At 36.9% G+C, this 17398-nt stretch overlaps 1 protein-coding gene across 8 annotated transcripts in view; it reads right to left on the bottom strand.

The window, feature by feature from the left end:
- DGKB (diacylglycerol kinase beta) overlaps positions 1-17398 on the bottom strand; it is a 918246-nt gene that overhangs the window by 656479 nt on the left and 244369 nt on the right. For all 8 annotated transcript variants that reach the window (XM_060196157.1, XM_060196160.1, XM_060196152.1 and 5 more), the window contains 2 exons: positions 16869-16943; positions 6886-7005 (listed from right to left, as the gene is read on the bottom strand). In XM_060196157.1, the coding sequence (XP_060052140.1) occupies positions 6886-7005; positions 16869-16943 (195 nt within the window). The remainder of the gene's footprint in view (positions 1-6885; positions 7006-16868; positions 16944-17398) is intronic.

The raw sequence follows: 17398 nt of genomic DNA, 5'->3' as shown, positions 1-17398 counted from the left end.
AGTGCAGAGTGGGGGCTCAAACCTGGGTCCTTGAATGTAGTAATATATGTACTTCACCGAGTTTATCATGACCTGACCCCCATACAATTCTATAGTTGTATAGGGAACAATATAAGTGTGGTATAGAATGTAATATTTTTCTTTGATAGAATATTAATAATAATGCTTACTACCCATTTTTTCTATTCCCAGTTAAAAAATAAATTACTTGATTTGTACTAATAGATTATATACATAGTAAGCTTCAGGGACTGGGTTTTAGTGTACCTAGTTCAGAGCATATGTCACCATTCACCAGAACCCAGGTTCAAGCCCCCTGTCCTGACTTACAAGGGAGAAGCTTCCCAAGCAATGAATTAGTGCTACAGGTGTCTTTTTTTCTCTCCTCTTTTCTTCCTCCCTCAACCCTCTCAATTTCCCTCTGTCCTATCAAATAAATAAATATTTAAAAATAAATAAATAAAAATAAATCCATAGTAACTTTCTTACATTAGAATCAAAAGTCAATTTGCATTACATGAAACATTACTGAAAACACTTCCTTAATTCTCCATGTAGCCCTTGAACATCTGTACATCTTGTCAGTAAAAGTATTGTTTTTGTTGTTGCTAATATTGTTCATCTTTTCAAAGATGTCTGAATAACATATTCTTGAATAAGAGAAGCGTCTCTTCCTCCTGAGTGCTGGTTTACTTACTGTCCAATATAATAAAAAGAATCTCTCCATTATCAACAAAGGTTAAGTAGGTTTGTTTACTGAGCATTATAAAATATTTAATTTTCCTAAACTAAGGTTTTGTGCTCAGGTGCTGTGCTCAGCAATTACTCGAACCATTCTCCATTACCCCAGGAGACTTCATGGGCAAGGAGAACTGACTTAGATATGAGGCTCCCAGTGCTTGCTTTGCTTTGAGTAAACAAGTCTTTTTTACCCAGGAGTCTAAAGTCATCTGGCAGCACCTATGAATCTTTGATAAGCTAAATTATTATTAACTTACTACTCCATAAACTCGTGCCCTTCACAGGTAATGACATTTATTATTTTTTTTTGGACAAAAGATTAAGAAGCTCTCAATAAAAATAGTTCTGAAGAAGGTATCATGGCAAGCTGTATGATTGTTTCAAGTCTCTTCTGAAACTTAATAAATAGGCTTCATAGTAATTTCTTAATCCAGTTTTGGCATACTTGAGTCAAGATCTCTAGTATCTCCAATACATTTACTGAGTGGTTACATACTTATTTAGATATTCATTACTTCCCAAATCATTAGTGCTTATCAATTCTATTTATTCTGACAAAAATAAAGCATTCTGGTGTCAAAAGGTATAAATAAGGGTGCTATTTATTAGAGTGCTAGTGGTGCAGATCTCTCTCTCTCTCTCTCTCTCTCTATATATATATATATATATATATACATATATATATAATAAGTTCATGATTTAGAAAATGTTTTGAAGTACAGAGGAGACTGGAAAAATACAATTTTCTTATGTATTGATCTTCTTACAATCCTTGTCATTTCATTTTTAAATGATTGTCCATTACAAATGAATAAGCCTCATCCTGTTGAAGAGCACATATGGACTAAGTTAGCTGGCATTTTCCTTATCTAAAAACAAACAAGTCTGAACGTGGGTGTTCTGTCAATCAGAACACTTAGCCATGTTACAGGCAGCAACTGATGTACAAATCCATTATCCAGACATAAAATGTCTTACCAAAAAACAAATTAAATAGATTTATAGCTCTTAGCTGGATACATTGCCAAAATATGCAAAGGATGAAATATGTATGTGACTTCTATAGAAGAAATTGAAACCAGGATCCATCCAACTACTTCTCAGTAACACAATTATTCTCCAGCTCTGTATTCTCATGTCATGTCTTGTTTCTCTTATTTAGATGGTAAACTGAGTGAGAGTGGAGGAAAATCAGTCTTTACTATATCCAATCAGTAGCAGAACTGTTTCCTATTAATATTATTATCACAAATAAATATTTATCACAAGAATGGATTCATTTTATGAAAAAATAAATGGAGAATGTATCTGGAGGACTCCATTCCTTGCCTACTATGAAAATGTGGATAAACCATTTCACCTATTACATTCGTTCTATAATTAAATGGATATATCTACTTTATTTTCCAAAGTCTTGGTGTGAGGTTTCATTATACAATACCTGTGAAGTCAATTTAGCTCTTCAGAAGACTGGTGTTATATAAACAGCAAATATTATTACCATCCTAAGGATAGGTTGTGTGACATCCCAACATTTCAAACAAAAGATTTGAGACAAAAGTTGGTAGTTGTACATAATTTCATTTTCTAAATACCTCTCATGACATTTTTCATTACCAGATTATTTGATTAATTAATTAATTAATTTTTGGATACGGATAGAGAGAAACTGAGAGGGAAGGGGGAAATAAAGAGGAGGGAAGGAAGAGAGAGAGATGGAAAGAGAGGGATGGAAAGAGAGGGATGGAAAGAGAGGGATGGTAAAAGAGAGAAAGAGAGAGAGAGAGAGAGACTGACTGACTTGTAACTGTTTTACAGATTGGATTGTGTAGATTTTCCCAACAGGTAAAGACTAAGGGTTTGAAGCTGGGTCCTTGCACACTGTATATGTGCACTTAGTCAGTCCCCTACCAGACATTCTTAACAGGAAATTATATCTGAAATCTAGAAAACACATTTGTTTGAGTTATTACTGGGGCTTAGTGCCTGTAGGGCAAATCAGTAAGAGTGAAGACTTCAGAAATTAAAATTGTATTATTTTTGTCACCTAGATGAAGGAATGTTTGTGTAAAAGTTTGAGAAATAGAAGAGGAGGATCCAGACATTGGCACACATATTACTAGGTGGCACATATATTACCATGTGCAAGTGCCTAGGTTCACCAGTACCATTAATATCTTCCTTTTATTTATTTATGTTTTTTCTATTGGGGGGTTAGTGGAGTACAATACAGTTGCTAATACATGAGTACTCATGTCTTATATCCCTGTGATAGATTTCTGAAAAACACTCTGCCCTCCCAATTTATGTCCCTTTTCACCATCATGCACCAGGACACCAAGCCCCAATCCCATGCCCTTCTCTCCCTCCTTGCCCAGATTCCTTTGCATCAGTGCAATACATCAGACCTAGTCTAAGTTGCACTTTGCATTTTCCATTTCTCTGTTTCTTAAGTTCTACCTATGAGTGAGATCATTCAGTATTTAGCTTCATTTTGGCTTATCTCACTTAACATGATCCCATACAGAATGAAGCAAATGAGATGATTTCATTGTTTTAAAAAGATGAATAGTATTTTATTGTTGATATATACCTCAACTTTCTTAACCACTTATCTGTTTTTGGACATGTGGACTACTTCCAAGTTTTAGCTATGACAAATTATGCTGCTATGAAAGATATCTGTATATAAGCCTCTTCAGCTGCTACCTCTGGATATATTCCCAAAAGGGGATTTTCCAGGTCATGATTAGGTCCACTTCTATCATTCTGAAAAGTTTTCATATTATTTTCCACAAAAAGTTGAACCAATTTACATTCTACACCACCAATGTTGAAAGCATCTTCTTTCACCACATTGTCTCCAACACAGACCCTCACTTCCACCTCTCTGTTTTTACAGCTGTGGAATTCTTGTCTATTTATCTAAAATGGCACCTTCAGTCTCTTTGGTACTGTCCTAGTGGTATGAAATTACATAAGGGTTCTTCGGACCCACCTATTATACAGAAGCTTCCTGAATGGTGGAACAATGTTGCAGTTTTTTTTTTTCTCCCTTCCTTTTCTCTCAGTCTCTTTTATAAGAAAGATATAAAGAAAAAAAGGAAGAAAGAAAGAAAAAAGGAAGGAAAGAAAAAAGATAGAAAATAAAATAAAATAAAAGACATGAAAAGAAAAGAAGAGAAAAAGGGGTGGGTGTTGGTGCACCTGGTTGAGCGCACATTACAATGTGCAAGGACCTGGGTTCAAGTCCCCGGTCCCCACCTGCAGGGGGAAAGCTTTGAGAATGGTGAAGCAGTGCTACACTTCTCTCTCTGTCTCCCTCACACTCACCCCTTTCCCTCTTGATTTCTGGGCTGTCTCTCTTGAATAAATAAATAAAGATAATTTTTAAAAAGAAAAGAGTAGACCACTGAAAATTCTAGAATTTCCATGTAGGCACCAAGTACTAACATTAATCCCAATGTCCAAAAATAAAGAGTTTTAGGGAAAAAGGATTAAAAAAAAAGATATTCTAGAAGACATGTAAATTCTTGACTAACAAGAACAAAGAGGATGATAGGATAGTACAAAATGAACTATGTAGTTAAAAACAGTGCCAGAATGAAAAAAAAATTATTTAATAAAGTACACTACCACTACACTATCTCTTCATTAGTTCTTATTGTTTTTTGGACTTATTTTGGTGTCACAACTGTCTTTGATTCCTTTACTCCTATTGACTAAAATTAAATAAATTTGTTTCAGTATGACATATTAATAATAAAACAGTAAACCAAATCCATTAGGTCAAATCTTACCAGCAATAAGTAAAAATAAACTTTAATTGAAACAGTATTTTTCACTTACAAAGCAGCTATCATTGCTTTTGTGCTTTGGTTGTGAAATTAGTACCTGCAATGGAGACATTTTGGTCAACAGAACCTAGATTATTTACTATTAGGATATTTATAATGTTTTTCAATCACTGGCACAAGTTTATTTTTACATATATTTATTTTAAAAAGAAAACAATTAAAATTCGGATTTTAAAAATAATTCTTCAGGTATAGGGGTAGATAGCACAGAGGTTATGCAGACAGACTCTCATACCTGAGGTTCCAAAGTCCCAGATTTAGTGCCACATCCCCTCACCACCCACCCACTCCACCCCCCACCATAAGCCAGGGCTGAGCAGTGCTCTGGTATAAATAAATAAATAAATAAATAAATAAATAAATAAATCTTCAATAAGATGAGTGCTGAAGAACTGAGTCTCAAGCATTAATTTTCTGTTGCAGTGGACAAAATCATTGTCACTTAACCACTTAATCTTCCTTCATGCCTAATAAACACTAAGACTTTACTGTTTTCATTTTATTTCTCATAAAGTATGGTGAATTTCTTATAAGAGAGCAGACTCACTAGCATATGGAATATAGTCCTGCTAACTTATGTTATTGGTTTTCATACTAAAACAAGAATATATACATACATATATAAGTAGTGAGAGTAGTTTTTTTTATTTGTTGATGGAAGAAAATAAACAGTGAAATAATAATTGTTTTTCCTTACATCAGGAGTCATAATTACTCTCCCAGGACAATATTCTTATCTGTGTAATTGGGCTAATACAACTCATCACAGTTAGTTTCAAATACACTATGGTATTTTACATGCACTGTCAAATTAGATCCTACTCCCCAAGCTCATAAATGACAATAAGCAAGAATATATAGGGCAATATAATAAGAGAGGTTATATAATAAATGATAAAATTCAACTTAAACCTATTACAATGACAATTTGATAGGCAGAGGGTGTGGGTTAAAAAAGGAAAATGGTACCATGGATCAAATCCTATATAGGTAATAAGAGAACACATTAAATGAATAGGAGATGAATATCAACTACTTAAAAAAAAGACCCTCATTCTTTAGTTGCCATTGTGCCATTCATTCCTTTTTTGTAAAACATTTACTGTGACATGGAATTAAAATGTTTCTGACAAAGGAATGTTGTATTATGGTTATAATTAAATGGCAATATATTTTATAAGAATGCATTTCTAAAGATTATTGGCTTATTGCATTTTTAAAGTTAAGGAAAAGGTTTATCTCTTCCACATTTATCTTTTACAGGGGGAAAAATATGTAATCTCACATTTGTTGACCTTTAAATATAAGGCAATGCTACCCTGCCATCTTGTGGTGAAAACTAGGAACAGGACCTTGGAAATCAGCTTTGGTTACTGTATATTTATGATGAAACATTAAATTGGTTTCTATTAATTTTTTAAACCATGTCATTTTTATAAAAACAAAAATATTTTTAAATAATCATATAATTGAATGTGTATATAAATTATGTGTAACCTATGTTAAGATGTAATTCAAATTTTATTTATTAAAGCATTAAACACTTATTCATCTATAAAAATGAATGTTTAAACTCAAAGATTAGAAAATGGATAAGATATTCTTAAGCAAGGGAATATTTAACTTAGGTTCTATAAAAACTCATGTACTGAAAACTGTACAAACTATTGCATTTTACTGTCGACTATAACCCAATAATTACCCAAAAAGGAAATAATTTAAAAAACTAATGTACTAGTTAAATTCATGTATAGCTATCCTAATGAACTAGTGTGGTAACGAATTGTCGTTCCCTTGAATTAAAGTGACTGCTTCACTATAATCTGATGGGTTCTATTTCTGTAAAATATCTTTAAGTTAAATCCATATAGTTATTTTAGATGAGAAAGAGAGAGTGAGGGAGAGATATTAAAGGCAGAGAGAAAGAGACATTGAAAGAGTTAATAGCACTGAAGTTTCCTTCAACACAGTGGGGGCTCAGCTGGATCTGGGTCACATACATGGCAAAGCAGCACGCTACATAAGTGAGCTATTTGGCTGGGTCATATAGATTTGTAAACTATATTTACCCCTTTTATATTTATAATTTCATAAATAGCTATATTCATAAATTGTATGTGTTACTACACAGAGCTATTGTTAAATTGTATTGTGGCATACTTATTAATAGTCCAGGCACTCACTACATGCCTAGTGGTAGAAAACGGCTAGATCAATTAATATCTAAATGGGTAATGGAGACTCCTGCTGACTTACCACCAGGACACCCCTCTGTGGAAATACTTACATTTTCCAAGCCCAGGAGCACAAGCAGTGGAATTGTTGTCATTCCTCCTTGGATCCACTCCTCCAGAGAGACTGTTCCATCATGATCATAGTCAATTTCTTCCATCATTTCATGGAGGATCTTAATGAAGTAGAGTGGTAGGTAAATTTTCTAATAAGCAAAATAAGTTTTATGTGATGCAACAAAGTATTGCATTGAGTTAGCTATAGGTGAATGAGATCAACAGCCAACTTCAGTAATACTTAGCAACAAATATGTAGGTAACTGAGTACAATGGTAATGGAAACTGGCTTTATTCTGATTCTTTAAAGCAGCTTTCAAACTTGAGAAGTAATTGCTTAAATTTTTAAAATATTTTGTCATAAAATGGTATGGCTAAAACGCAAAGGTTTCTTTAATTTGAGGGGGTTCTTCAATTACTTTCTCTACACTATTTTTAATTCAAATATGTGCTAGATAATGCCTGAACAAATTAACTTCGTGGAAAAGAGCTTAAATGATTCCCTGCTAAGTGGTCAAGAAAGGAGAAATTGAATTGCTTTTAATTGCCTATCAAAATTTCATTTGGTCATGAAGTAAAATAATCAAGTCATTCTTGTTAGATTTTTCTTCTAAAGCTAAATTTCTCAGACAGCCCTAAAATAGTCTCCCCAGTGTTTGTAACATATTTATCGCTGAATGGTTTAGCATTAATATCAGTATTTGAAATTCAAAAGTTATGAGGGTTAATTATGTTAATGTAAGTATTTTAAAATAGAATTTCACATACACAGTCATATAGGTGTTATCAGTGTGATATTAGTAAAAATTAGGTGTGTCTTCCAAGTAAGTAAAATGAAATACTTCCTATCTAATGACACCAAGATGACAAGCATGGTTGAATTCCAATGAAAATAGTAACTGGTATATTCTTCTTCTAGTGTTTGCCCTTCTTCGGTAGCCAGTCAACAGCGTCAGGTTGAGCCTGATGTAAAGTTTCGAGACTTCTTTTGAATCTGGGGAGGTGGCAGTCGTTGACTATGTGGGTCATAGTCTGTCTGTAGCCGCAGGGGCAGTTCGGGTCGTCTCTGGCTCCCCAGCGATGGAACATAGCGCGCACCGGCCATGGCCTGTTCGATAGCGATTGAGGAGGGCCCAATCATAACGTGCTAGGTCAAAGCCGGGTTGCCACTTGCAGGGGTCTGTGATGAGGTGTTTGTTCTTTACCTCAGCTGACTGCCAACTCTGTTTCCAAGAGTCTGGGACAGACAAATTCAGTGTAGGCGTAGGAGACCAGATTGGATGACGAGACGTCAAGCGTTGGACATGGTGGGCGAAGATATCTGCGTATATTGGCAGGTCCGGTGGAGCGTAGACGTGGGAAATGAACTTAGATGATGCCACATCTCAACGAATATCTGGCGGGGCGATGTTGCTAAGAACTGGCAGCCATGGAACCGGGGTGGAACAGATGGTTCCAGAAATTATCCTCATGGAGGAATATAATTTGGAATCGACCAAGTGGACATGGGGGCTACGGAACCCACAGTATTCTGCAGTGGAATAGCATAATGCCAGAGATGACGATCGTAGTGTGGAAGCGCTCGCACCCCATGAGGAGCTGGCCAGTCTTGCAATGATGTGATTCCTCGCGCCCACCTTTGCTGCAGTTTTTATGAGATGTTTGTGAAATGACAGAGTGCGAGCGAGAGTAACGCCAAGATAGACTGGCTGGGCTTCATGCCGGATTCTCTATTGTCAAGCTGCACATTAAGCTCACGCGAGGCCGAGGCATGGTGTAGGTGGAAAACAGATGATACCGTTTTTGCAGTGCTAGGGATTAGTCGCTATTTTTTACAGTAATCAGATATCAGAGACATGTCTTTCGTGAGTGTTTCCTCGAGGATGTCGAACTTGGATGCCTGAGTTGCACAGTAGATGTCATCGGCGTAGATGAACTTCCTTGAAGAAGTTTCTGGGAGGTCATTGATGTAAATATTAAATAGCGTAGGAGCCAGAACAGAGCCCTGGGGGAGGCCACTTGAGACAAGTCTCCATCTGCTAGACTTGTCACCCAGATGCATCCGGAATCTTCTGTTTTGGAGAAAAAATGATATAGTGTTGGCCACCCATGGAGGCAGGCATCTTGAGATCTTGACTAGGAGACCATGATGCCAGACCATGTCATAGGCTGCTGTGAGATCAACAAAGACAGCACCCGTCTTTAAATTCTTCTGGAATCCATTTTCAATGTAAGTCGAGAGGGCAAGGACTTGTTCGCAGGTAGATCTTCCTGGGTGGAAACCAGCTTGGGCGGGTGACAGGAATTTCTCTGTAAGAGGAGAAATTCGTGACAGAAGCAGCCTCTCAAGGAGTTTGTAACACACAGAGAGGAGAGAAATTGGTCTATAGCTGGCAGCCAGTGTTGGGTCTTTCTTTGGTTTCAAAACTACTATTATCTATGCCCAATTTGGGGCATAGATTCAGATTCCAAGATGTGGGACAGCAATGTAGTGAGCCACTTCTTGCTGCGGGGCCCAAGTTAAGAATGAGTTCTGGGGTGATGTTATCATAGCCAGCAGCCGTTCCCGGTTTAACCCTCTTCAAAGCGTCTTCCAGTTCAGACAGTGTAAAGGGAGACAGTTTTGGAGATGGACAAGATAAACGGAAGTGGGATGACCATTCATGGGAAATTTCTCTTTTCCAGATTGGGTCGATCTTAGCACCTCCAACTTGAGTTAGGTGACTGGCCACTGAGTTTGGAGATACGGGAGGATGGGAGACGGGAGAGGGTTGGCTACCGACACCCAGACTATGAAGAAGCTTCCAGGCTTTCCTACTTGAGTGGGTGAAGTTCAGACTTTCCGTGAGTTGTTGCTAGCGGACTTGGCGTGCTGCATCCAGAGAGGCAATGAGATGGTCAGCCACATCTGGGTCGCCCGACTGATCATACTGCTTTAGTAGTTGCTCGCATTCAGCTTCAAGACAAGGTGTATAGTTAGGACGTCTCCCACGAGGAATAGCTTGGGAAGCTGCTTTAAAAATGGTTTGGCGGAAGCGCCTGTAGATTGGTACCTTGGGACATAAACATTCTAATCTAATATTAATGGATATTTCAAGAATTGCAGAGAGTACTAGAAAAAAACATAGAAAATGAGTAATAAATAGAACACGATATTTATATGTTGATAGATGTGCTTTTTGATTATCCCTTAGCTTGGTTGATAACTACTTTCTACTAGGAAGTGTTTGCAAGTTAAATTCTTTGTCCAAATGTATCTGTAAGTATTGGGGGGAAATAATTTTTAACAAAGTTATCCTTTGTAGGTTATTTCATTTTTTCAAAATAAAAATGAAAATTAGTAAAAATTCCACCAAGAAAAGGAATAACCTCTTATTAAAGTGTCCTACTGCTGAGGGAACTCTAATAAACTTGTAGGAAAAAAAAATCAATGAGAAGAGAACTTTAGCACAGAGTATTTGCTTCAGAGAGCTAGTAGTTTTCTTTTGTCTTTTATTTATTTATTGGATAAAGATAGCCATTATTAATATTAATGGATATTAATATTAATATTAATAAATAATAAAATATAATTATTAATAAAATAGTGTTAATTAATATTATAAAATAATAATTATAAAATATTAATTATAAAATTATAATTATCTTGATGCTGAATGCGAGCAACTACTAAAGCAGTATGATGAGTCGGGCGACCCAGATGTGGCTGACCATGTCATTGCCTCCCTGGATGCAGCACGCCAAGCCCGCTGGCAACAACTCACGGAAAGTCTGAACTTCACCCACTCAAGTAGGAAGGCCTGGAAGCTTCTTCACAGACTGGGTGCCAGTAGCTAACCCCCTCCCGTCTCCCATCCTCCCGTATCTCCAAACTCAGTGGACAGTCACCTAACTCAAGTTGGTCGTGCTAAGATCGACCCAGTCTGGAAAAGAGAAATTTCCCATGAGTGGTCATCCCACTTCCGTTTATCTTGTCCATCTCCAAAACTCTCTCCCTTTACACTGTCTGAACTGGAAGACGCTTTGAAGAGGGTTAAACCGGGAACGGCTGCTGGCTATGATAACATCACCCTAGAACTCATTCTTAACCTGGGCCCCATGGCAAAGAAGTGGCTCGCTTCATTCCTGTCCCACATCTTGGAATCTGAGTCTATGCCCAAAGTTTGGCGTTGTGCGAAGATTATAGCGGTTTTGAAACCAAAGAAAGACCCAACACTGGCTGCCAGCTATAGACCAATTTCTCTCCTCTCTGTGTGTTACAAACTCCTTGAGAGGCTGTTTCTGTCACGAATTTCTCCTCTTACAGAGAAATTCCTGTCACCCGCCCAAGCTGGTTTCCACCCAGGAAGATCTACCTGCGAACAAGCCCTGGCCCTCTCAAATTACCCTGAAAATGGATTCCAGAAGAATTTAAAGACGGGTGCTGTCTTTGTTGATCTCACAGCAGCCTATGACACGGTCTGGCACCGTGGTCTCCTTGTCAAGATCTCAAGATGCCTGCCTCCATGGGTGGCCAACACTATATCGTTTCTTCTCCAAAACAGAAGATTCCGGGTACATCTGGGTGACAAGTCTATCAGATGGAGACTTGTCTCAAGTGGCTTCCCCCAGGGCTCTGTTCTGGCTCCTACGCTATTTAATATTTACATCAATGACCTCCCAGAAACTTCTTCAAGGAAGTTCATCTACGCCGATGACATCTACTGTGCAACTCAGGCATCAAAGTTCGACATCCTCGAGGTAACACTCATGAAAGACATGTCTCTGATATCTGATTCCTGTAAAAAATGGCGACTAATTCCTAGCACTGCTAAAACGGTATCATCTGTTTTCCATCTACACTATGCCTCGGTCTCACGTGAGCTTAATGTGCAGCTTGGCGATGTGAGAACCCGGCATGAAGCCCAGCCAGTCTATCTTGGCGTTACTCTCGCTCGCACTCTGTCATTTCACAAACATCTCATAAAAACTGCAGCAAAGGTGGGCGCGAGGAATCACATCATTGCAAGACTGGCCAGCTCCTCATGGGGTGCGAGCGCTTCCACACTACGATCGTCATCTCTGGCATTATGCTATTCCACTGCAGAATACTGTGGGTTCCGTAGCCCCCATGTCCACTTGGTCGATTCCAAATTATATTCCTCCATGAGGATAATTTCTGGAACCATCTGTTCCACCCCGGTTCCATGGCTGCCAGTTCTTAGCAACATCGCCCCGCCAGATATTCGTTGAGATGTGGCATCATCTAAGTTCATTTCCCACGTCTACACTTTACCGGACCTGCCAATATACGCGGATCTTTGCCCACCCTGTTCAACGCTTGACGTCTCGTCACCCAATCTGGTCCCCTACGCCTACACTGAACTTCTCTGTTCCAGTCTCTTGGAAACAGAGTTGGCAGTCAGCTGAGGTAAAGAACAAACACTTCATCACAGAACCCTGCAAGCGTCAACCTGGCTTTGACCTAGCACGTTATGATTGGGCCCTCCTCAATCACTATCGAACAGGCCATGGCCGGTGCGCGCTATGTTCCATCGCTGGGGAGCCAGAGACGACCCGAACTGCCCCTGCGGCTCCAGACAGACTATGACCCACATAGTCAATGATTGCCACCCCTCCAGATTCAAAGGAGGTCTCGAAACTTTACATCAGGCTCAACCTGACGCTGTTGACTGGCTACGGAAGAAGGGCAAATGCTAGAAGAAGAAGAATTATAAAATTAATTTTAAAATTAACGTTAATATTAATTAATTAATATTAATTATAAAATTAATTCTAAAACATTAATTAAATATTATAAAATATTATTATTAATAAAATATAAAATAATATTAATAAATAATAATTAATATTACTAAATAATATTAATGGATATAAAAGATAGCCATTATTAATATTTATGGATATTTCAAGAATTGCAGAGAGTACTAGAAAAAAACATAGAAAATGAGTAATAAATAGAACACGATATTTATATGTTGATAGATGTGCTTTTTGATTATCCCTTAGCTTGGTTGATAACTACTTTCTACTAGGAAGTGTTTGCAAGTTAAATTCTTTGTCCAAATGTATCTGCAAGTATTGGGGGGAAATAATTTTTAACAAAGTTATCCTTTGTAGGTTATTTCATTTTTTCAAAATGAAAATGAAAATTAGTAAAAATTCCACCAAGAAAAGGAATAACCTCTTATTAAAGTGTCCTACTGCTGAGGGAACTCTAATAAACTTGTAGGAAAAAAAAATCAATGAGAAGAGAACTTTAGCACAGAGTATTTGCTTCAGAGAGCTAGTAGTTTTCTTTTGTCTTTTATTTATTTATTGGATAAAGATAGCCAGAAATTGAGACGAATAGAGAGACAGAGAGGGATAGAGATACATATAGTACTGCCTCACCACCTGTGAAGCTTTCCCCCTGTAGGTGGAAATTAGGTGCTTGAACCCAGGTCCTTGCACATTGTGACATCTGTGCTCAACCAGGTGCGACACTGGCACCTGGCCCCAACAGCTAATGTTTTTGTTTTGTACCTTAGCGTATCAATAACCAATGCCACAAAAAGTACTTTATTCAGCTGATGCTTTAACTTTGCATCTTAATTTTGTAATCTAGTATCAGTACATGGATTAGTATATTATGAAACATTTCAAGGACATCTCAGTTTTCCTTACTAATTGCCATCAACCTTTCTCTATTCACATTTTAAACTCATTGTGAATCTGACAATGTGTACAAAAGAAAGTGATTTAAATGGGGACAACAGTTGAATCATTAGGAAAAACACGACAGTTACTATTACAGGAAATACAAAATACAATGCTTATGGAAAGTCTTTTGACTTTCTATCATGTGAACCATACATAAAATGTCTTACATAAAATGTCATACATAAAATGTCTTAGACATGCTAGTGTTTGCCACAGATGATAAATAATGTATGCATGTATTTCTGTCTGTCATAATCAGACTTTCTAGTTACAAAATGTTTCATTCCTCAAAATATCCACATATTGTTTCACACATCCATTAATCATTCTTCAATATTTTTGGTTGAGAAGTAGTGGTGTGCAATTCTAATCTCAAAACTGGAAGGAAAATATCCCCCTTCCCTGCATTATTTTAATGATCATAAAATAATTTGTTGACAAATAATTTTCACAAGTATTAAGGTGATTAATATGGAAAACTTTTTCAAAACTAGTATAACCAAAAAGGACAGCTATGAATAAGAGTGTGTTTGGTTGAGTGTTAGTAGTATTAAGGTAAACGCCAGTTTTTTTTTTTTTAAGAATTAAAACTGGGAAATGTTAGGCATGTATAAATTATTGTATTTTACTGTCAACTGTAAACCATTAACCCCCCCCAATACAGAACATTTTGAAAATAAAATAATTAAAAAATAGCTAAATACATACTGGTATCAACATTCACCCCACATATAAACAATAATCCACAAATGATGTCTTCTACTCCTATAAGTATAACCTGTGCATTTGCACATGCATCTTAAACAAGAAAAAACTAGTTAACTTAAAATAAGGCAAATCTTAAACCAAATAAGAATATTGCTTTCCATTTACATCACATTACCCATAAAGTTGCTGCATTTAGCCCTCATTAGTTTTTAAAATAATTGAAGTGTTATCAGAGCATTTCATCACATAAGCATGGAATCATCATCCTCAATAACTGTATAAAAAAAACAGTGGTTAAAAAATAACACTCGTTCAAAGTAAAAGATTCTAGGGTAGAGGGAGTGCAGGTCCTAGAACAGCATGGCAAAGCACCTAGTGAGGGTTGTATTGTGTGGAAAATTGAGAAATGTTATTCATGCACAAACTATTGTATTCATTGTTGACTGTAAAACATTAAACCCCACAATAAAGAAATTAAAAAAAAAAGAAAAGAAAAAATAAGACTCAAGAAAATAGACAGTGGCACATCTAGCTGGGTGCACATGCACACGGACTTGAGTTTAGTCCCTGTCCCCATCTTCATGAGCAAAGTTTCACAAGCAGGGAAGAAGTGCTCTTTCTCTTTCTATCGCTTATCTTCCTCACCCACCTCAATTTCTCTGTCTCTATCCAATAGCTAAACAAATAAAATATTTTAAAGACTAGGACTCTTGAATTCACATTACATATAAGTCACATAAATAAATTAGTTAGTATTTGCTTCATTCATGTATTATTAAATAGAAAATGAATAATTAGTACATTTTAAAATTAGAAAATCAATAACAATCAACACTCTCTTCCAAAATAATACTGTGGCCAAAGTCAAAGTTAATAATCATGATCAATTTAAAATATATTGGAAAACTTTTCTATGAATCTATAGAAAATAAGTAGCTAATTTTTTGTGATTGCATTTTTATCATTTTATTGAAAAGTTAAAGATTTACAGTATCACTATTGACACTTGGGTACAATTTTTCATCTCCTGATGATAAGAGTTTGTAAATCGTGTTTAACCCTACTTTAGTCCCTTTCTCACCATTATTCACCAGGACTCCAACACCTTCTCTGTCCCCTCTCTTTTCCTTTTCTAGAATCTTTTGCTGTGGTGCAATATACCAAAGTATGTTGTGGACCTGTTTATTTAAATAATTTGACTAGAATTTCCTAACTATATCTTTAACTGAAAAGTTTTACACAAGTAAACATGACATTTTGGTACCTTGTCTACAATATGAATAAAATGATAGTATCTACTCAGATATCCATTAACATTGATATATGTGGCACATTATTAATGCTATATAATGCTATAATAATTTAGTAAGATTTTTAATTTCTAATGATCACAGAGATCACCAAACACATGCATCAATCCTAACATTTTTTAAAAATTTTATTTATGTATTTTTCCCTTTTGTTGCCATTGTTGTTTTTATTGTTGTTATTTTTTTTCCCTCCAGGGTTATTGCTGGGCTCGGTGCCTGCACCATGAATCCACCACTCCTGGGGCCATTTTCCCCCCTTTTTGTTGCCCTTGTAGTTGTAACTTCGTTGTGGTTATTATTATTGCTATTGTTGATGTTGTTCTTTGTTGGATAGGACATAGAGAAATGGAGAGAGGAAGGGAAGACAGAGAGAGGGAGAGAAAGATACACACCTGCAGAGCTGCTTCACTGCCTGTGAAGCGACTCCCCTGCAGGTGGGGAGCGGAGGGCTCAAACCGGGATTCTTACTCTGGTCCCTGTGCTTTGCGCCACATGCGCTTAACCCACTGCCCCGACCCCCTGTTGTTGTTATTATTGTTGTCATCATTGTTAGGACAGAGAGAAATGGGAGAGAGGCGGGGAAGACAGAGAGGAGGAGGGACAGACAGACATCTGCAGACTTGTTTCACCACCTGTGAAGCTACTCCCTTGCAAGTGGGAAGCAGGGAGCTCCAACTGGGATTCTTGAGCTGGTCCTTGCACTTTGAGCCACCTGCACTTAACCTGCTGCGCTACCGCCCAACTCCCAATCCTAACATTTTTAATGGCATGATATGACTTCAAAATGTTCATCAGCAACTTGTTTATGTAATCTCATATAAGATCACCTTTCAAATTAATTTCCATGAGGAAAACAAAGTGAAAGTTTCTGCTAAGCACTACATAAAACCACATACACCTTCCCTGTTCTGAATTCACTTTGGCTACTGTTTAGAAGTAATAAATTATAGTTAACAATGAAAATTATTGGATAGAGATAACCAGGAGTCGAGAGGAAGGGGGAAACACAGAGAGAAAGAGACAGAGAGACACCTGCAGCCCTGCTTCACCACTTGCAAAGCTTTCTTCCTGCAGGTGGAGACCAGGGGCTTGAACCTGGGTCCTTGAGCACTGTAACATGTGCTCTCAACCAGGTGTGCCACCACCCGGCCCCTCAACAATGAAAATTAAATGATAGCAAAATATAAGTTTTTCAAAAAAAATACAAGAGAAAATGACAACTTCTAGAAATTAACCAATATTTAAGTAATTTATATACCTACTGGATTAAGTTCAGTGACATCCCATTCCAGGTACTCTGCAACATGCATCATCTGACTGATGATATTTTCTAGTTCCTGGAACACGGAGAAAGCATGAACATGAGTTCTTCAATTCTGACTTAAAAGAACTGGTTAAGTCAATATACAGCTGAAAGTGCTAGTGAAATTGCTCACTTGGATAATGTACTGCCATGCCATGTTTACAGTTAAAGTTTGAGCCCAGTCTCCATTGCATTCAAGAAAACTGCAGTGTTGTGGTTTACTGCTCCATCTCTCTCTTGCCTCTCTATCAGAAAAATTAAGTAGCTAAAATCTAAGGGAGTTACACAAGCAATGTTATACAATCATATATATTATTTTATGGTTTAATGATACTAAATAAATGATTAGATGTAAATTCACTTTGTACTTTGTCTAATAATCTTCCTCAGAAGAAGGTACAACTATACAAATAAATGTTTTCTTCCAGTAGATTTTATTAGTGATTAAATAATGATTGACAAGATTATGGGATAAGAGGGGTACAATTA

Source organism: Erinaceus europaeus, chromosome 8, assembly GCF_950295315.1.
Source record: "Erinaceus europaeus chromosome 8, mEriEur2.1, whole genome shotgun sequence".
In the NCBI taxonomy this organism is placed as follows: domain Eukaryota; kingdom Metazoa; phylum Chordata; class Mammalia; order Eulipotyphla; family Erinaceidae; genus Erinaceus; species Erinaceus europaeus.
Note: the sequence above shows the minus strand (reverse complement) of the source record. Positions and strands in the feature narration are given on the sequence as shown.